General features: G+C 38.4%; 1 protein-coding gene across 1 annotated transcript in view; it reads left to right on the plus strand.

The window, feature by feature from the left end:
* Positions 1-4970: 4970 nt before the first annotated feature.
* Positions 4971-5780, plus strand: part of LOC104506168 (protein zyg-11 homolog B-like) — a gene marked incomplete at its 5' end in the record, with an annotated part of 15188 nt that continues 14378 nt past the window's right edge. Inside the window, 1 exon segment of the mRNA XM_010147035.1 lies at positions 4971-5142. Within this exon segment, the coding sequence (XP_010145337.1) occupies positions 4971-5142 (172 nt within the window).

The raw sequence follows: 5780 nt of genomic DNA on the forward strand, positions 1-5780 counted from the left end.
CCGGGGCAGGCCTGGGAGCAGCCCGAGTGGGTGCTGCCCGGCTTGCTCCTCTCTTTGGGATGAGTGTGCATATTTGCTTCCCAGAGGCCAGCAGGGAGCTTCCTGGGTTATCTCATCCCTTGTCATTAGAAGCATCACTTCATTTAATCCCCTAGTAAGTATTTTGATCTTTATTCTAGGAGTAGGTACTTCTTGTGCCTGCTGTTCCTTTGGTGGAGTAGAACTTCATTGTTGGTTTGGAACTGTGTCCTGACACCTGAATTGATGCCGAAATTCTAATTCATGGCATTCCTATTCACCTTTGTGGCTGTGCTTCACCTTAATAGCTTTTTTTTCCTTCTATAGTTTTTATTCACTGTGCTGTATTAATAGGGGGCATTCATCTCTCACCTTTTGATCTGCTAGGCCAAGAAAAGCTGGTTTTGTTTCCTACTCCCAACATGCCTTTTTCCCCCCAGAGCATTCCAGTAGCTGCTGTGTTCAAACTGAAATGGTATAGGTATCGCTCAACATAAACAGCCCCGTGAGATCTCAGTGTGTCTTGAAAATGACATAATCCTTCCTTATTTTTCCTTGATGATTCTCCTGATACCTTCTTTGGCTGCCTCACATTTTCTTGTGGTTAAGTAAACCGTTCAGGTTCTTCACTCATTTCTAATTGATGACCTCGTTTCTGACATTCTCGATATCAATCTTGAAGTGTGTGGCCTTACTATCTGGTTTTAATGTGGCACTAAGTAATTTTAGACCCCTCGTGATCTCTGCCAACTTTATATCACTAACGACTTTAATCAGGGTGTTCCCACTTGTTGTGCCAGAATAGTTAATGTTAAATTTGAGTTTTGAGCATAATCCTTTCTTGAGCCTGGTTAATCAATTGCCTACTTCTGTATTGGCGTATTTACTTTAAGTAGAATAATCATAAAGCTTTCTTTGTAACATAAATCACCAAATGGTTTATTTGTCACTGCCTTTCCCTTTCTGAGCTCTCAGAAGAATTTTGATGACTGTTACTTGAGTTGCTGTTTCTTGATCATTTTAAGAATGATCATTTTAAGTAAGTAAAGTGTTGGGGCTGTGGAGAGGCAGAAAACAGTGAGAAACATGGTGCGTACAAGACCAAAGATTAATGCTCTAAATTACCTCTTATTTCCTGCTTTTTGAAGGAAAAAACAGCCACAAAAGGCCCTTATCCTGTATCCTGTCTCCTTCTTTGAGTTTTCAAAGAGAAAAAAGAAGGTGGACCTGGCATACAGGGACCTCACACATTTGAGTTTTGTCAAACTGAGTCTGCAATCAGGTATAAAAATCAGGGAGTTCATCATAGAAGTGGTTCTGTGAGAGCTGAAATTGGTATTTGTTTTAGAGTCATAGGATATCTCAAGTTGGAAGGAACCCATAAGGATCATTGAGTCCAACTTTTTCTGATGTTTTATACTGGTTTATTGAGGGAGGGAAAATAATAAAAAACTACCTATGTGGAAAGAAAAATACTGAATTTTAACGAGTCAGATGCGAAGTGAGAAGGAACTGAATCTTCCAGGCTAGAGTTGGTAGGATCACAATACCTATGGCAAAAAATGCTCACACAGCAGTGGAATTTACTTTTTGTGCAACGTTAGACTGCGATTACTGATGGAAAACATGAGTTAAACCGGTCTCTTTTTAAATTATTGTTGTATAAGCAGGTGGTTGCATGGTGATGCTTCCCCAGAGCGACAAGATTTTGTCTTTATACTCATGCTCAGCCAGTTAATCTGAGCATAATGTTGGGCTTGATGTCCCCTTCAACTCTTCTGTTTTTCTTCTTAACTGCATCTTGAAATACAGGGTAAATATATCCTAGCAATATTTAAAGTTGACTCAAGCAGTTTCTAAAAGAACATGTGGAGGATAGTGTTCTTTGTGAGAACCTTTCCTACTGTGGCTATAAGCTGCACCAAGTAACATCATACTGAAGTTGGTATTGCATTTCGGTCTGCCGGTGTATTGGGTTACTGTTAGATGCCAGTAGCTGTGCAGTTTACTCCCCCCTCACCTCCCAGGGCTCCTTTTTTTTCCTGTACTTTGCCTTGGTTATACTAAGCACTTACAAAGTTACCTTTTTTTTAAAGAATTAATTGAAATAAGCCTTGAAAGGCCCATCTAAATGAAATTATTCTTTTTTCATTATTCCATAAGACAGTTGATTTTTCAGACGTGTCGCATTACTCTTATTAATGTGTTTTAGCTAATAAAGACACCCAGACCTGCATCATGTCATGCATAATTCTGTGCTTTGAGGAATTAATTTTTTTTATATTTATTTTCTGGCCATTGAATTAACTCGATGGAATGAAAGAACCCGTGAGGGTGCATTGAAGTATCGGTTAAGATGGCCATGCAAATGTCGAATATACATAATGAGAGTTCTGTTCAAATATTGCTGAATTATCTTTATTACATAAATCAATCATATGCTGTGGGTGACACACATTTATAGTGTCTCCTTAGAGTATTAGATCCAGAAAGTGAAAGGAGCTGAAAACAAATGCCACATTGGTTTTCAGGTTGACGTAGCTAGGGAAAGGAACCACTGGGATCCTGACCTTGTCAGAGCTTAAATGCAACCGAAGACTTGGACTGTGCAGCCTTTAACTGGGCCATATTCTCCTTAAGTAAAGAGAAGTTGAGACAAGGACTGCCGCCGGCTCACGTAAAGGGTTTACAGGCTGCATTCAAGCTGTTCTGTTTCAGTAGCAGGCAGTCTAGGAAGTTGTTTGGATGGGGCTTGTCAAGGGACTTTATTAGATCCAGGTAAAAATGTTTCACCTCTCTGGCCGGGTTACCTCGGGAGCCTTCCTTAGGTGTTTCTTCTGCCTTTTTGCATCGAGTTGAAGAAACATTACAAATGCCTCCTAGAACTGGTCTAAGTGGAGTTAATAAAACTGATACCGCGTTGTTTCCAAGTGTGATTGATCCTTGCTTGTGCATTTTGTTCCTTTATTGTGTGGAGGTGTCCTGTATGGACGTCTGAAGTGATGATTTTATGCAAAGATTAAAACGGTATCTCCAAAGTACAGATTAGCCAGTTAGAGGTATTGGTTGAAAAAATAGTTTTCTGAATCATATGCTCGCGGCCAATCTGCAAAGCTAAAAATTCTCATTGGAATTTGCTCAGTGATATATAAAAATGTTTTAGCTTTTCTGGCAGAAATTATGGAACAGTGCCAGAAGGAAAGAAGAGAGCCAGTATTCAGGTTTTGTCATATTTAAGCGTCAAATTAGAAGCACAAGGTCTAATGGGAGATGAGGGTGTCTTTGCTTCAGTGGGAATAATTTTCATTTCCCTTTGGGGAAGGATTCTGAGTTTTGTTTGAATCAGCAGCTGTCATATAAGTCCTGGGCATGTGTATGAATTTCAGGCTAAAAAGAAGAGTTGCCCTCTTCCTGCAAAAGATGTACTGTTTTAGAATAGTTAGTTGGGTTTTTTCTCTTTAGAAGTATTTCAAGTCCTGTTGCACATTATAAAGAAACAAGAGATGTTAACAGTTGCAAATTCTGTCCTTCCTTTTCATATCAGGTGAAGATTGGAGGCAGCCAAAAATGCTGGTTTCTTATAATGTGAGCAAGTCATGTCACAAAATGGCTCCTGTTTCTTCAACAATAAAATGTAATAATCAAGCTTTTCTTAAAAAAATAAATCAAGCGCTTAGCAAAATCGACTCAAAGGACTTGAAAGCTGTATGTCAGAAGCTGCAGAAAGAGCTTCTGTTTGAATGATTTGGAGTTTCTGGTTCTCAAGCCTGTACTTAAGTCTTCAGGAGCTATTAAACTGCAGTCTCTGTGTTGTCAATACATGATTCATTAAAGATAAGCTCCATTCCATCTTTGCCCTGACAAGGTACCTCCCAGCCTTCAAATATATGCACCTTATTTTAGAAGACTTATTTCTGTAATTTTCTTTATATTTCTTCTATCTAACCTTTTTATATGTCTGTGCTTCTGTGATGAGCCTATTAGGCAAACGAAGCAACAGAAGTTAAATGAGCTAGGAAAGAAAGGTGAAATTATCCAGAACTTTCAGTGTAAAAGGCAAGCTACATTTTTTTTTTTTTAAATACAGATGAGATCTGGCAACAGTTGATGCTGTTATTTTCAAAATTGTCTGGGGGAGTGTGTACCAGTCACTTGGCCTTCTTTTGTGTGGTGCTGGGGATGATTCACAGTGCTGCGAGTCATTCTTTATGTTGATTAATCTGTGTGGCTGAAAACAGTAGGCTATTATTAGACATTGATATATGAAAATCTAAGGGTGTTTTTTTTATTCAATGTACAATCTCGAACTCTGAAGGAGAAGTTCAACCATATATTCCGCCTTGTCCTTTGTTACAGATGATTTCCAGGTGCTTAGCATAAAAAAGAAGAAATTGGTATCTATAATTGGAAGCAATAATGTAATAGTTGTTACTTTAATTCCAAATTTTGTGCAGCACTATAATGGTTTTTTGAACTGAAGCTCTGCCTGCCCTTTTTGGTATCAAAAATTGCTCTGAACAATATATGAAATTTATCTACATTTCTCATGAAGGTTGGTAGTAGACTTCAAATGTAGGTTGACCTAAATGAAAGCTTCAAGTAAATAGTTTAAATCAAGAAGTAAAATTTGACTGAAGTCTTCTTTTAGTCTGTCTTGATTGATTAATTCCCAGTAGACTTATGAAATTCAGGTGATCTTATCGGCAGTTACTATGTGGTTCTGGGGGTCACTGGGGCAGGAGGCTGCCCATCAGTTTGGCCAGTCTGTTGTGTCACCTGACTTAACACCTTTTCCTAGCTCTAAGGTGGGGATGGCTCCTTTTGTAGTATTGCCCCATTCCAGTGAGAATTAGACTAACAAAAAGAATGATTTCCCTAAAAACAACACTGTAGAGGAAGATTCATAGACAGAATGATTTGACTAAATCTCCTTTGTTTCATTGTTTTGCGTATGACAGGAGGAAGCTTCTCCTTATTCTTTACTTGATATCTGTTTGAATTTCCTGACTGCCAACCTAGAGAAGTTTTGCACAGAAAGGCAAGATGGAACCCTATGCTTGCAAGAGCCAGGAATGTTTCCTCAAGAAGTGGCTGATCGGTTGCTGCAGACGATGGCATTTCATGGTAAAAACAATTATTTGTGGGTCATCAGTGAAAATATTTTACTGGAATGAGACACTGCAGTTCTGGTGTATTCTTTAGTAGAATCTGCTGTTGTAGCTGTTAAAACTATGTCTCTTAATCTCTTAATAGAGGATTTTTGTTACTTTGGCTTTTCCACAGCTTGAGCGGAATGTTGCATTGCCATGTAGAAGGTTCTGAATAGAAAGTCCTTTGTCTTGGGTTTATGATTTTTATTTAATATTCTTCTAATTGAATATTCTTTAATAGATCTTCTTTCAGTCACTTAAAAAAAATATTTATTTGTTTCTACTGCTTCTAGCAGCACTCAAATACTTCAGCATCTCCCACAGAGCAATTAATTGAATTTTCTTTACTGTGTGTCTTTGTGATTATGAAACTTATGATTTTCATTAAAATAGTTTCTCATCTCTTGGCACTTGTGTTGAAGTGGGTTTATTTGCTGAAAAGCAATCAATTTCAAGAGTAGTATAAACATCTGTGAAAACCACATTGTGGTGTTCTTATAGGTCAGGTGCTGGCCTATCGTGTTCTTTGCCAGCACATCTTTCGGGAGAGGACGTCCCTCTACCTTCCTTGCTCTAACCATGATAGAGAAAATGTCCCAATACGAGCTTCTT

Source organism: Eurypyga helias, unplaced genomic scaffold, assembly GCF_000690775.1.
Source record: "Eurypyga helias isolate BGI_N326 unplaced genomic scaffold, ASM69077v1 scaffold712, whole genome shotgun sequence".
In the NCBI taxonomy this organism is placed as follows: domain Eukaryota; kingdom Metazoa; phylum Chordata; class Aves; order Eurypygiformes; family Eurypygidae; genus Eurypyga; species Eurypyga helias.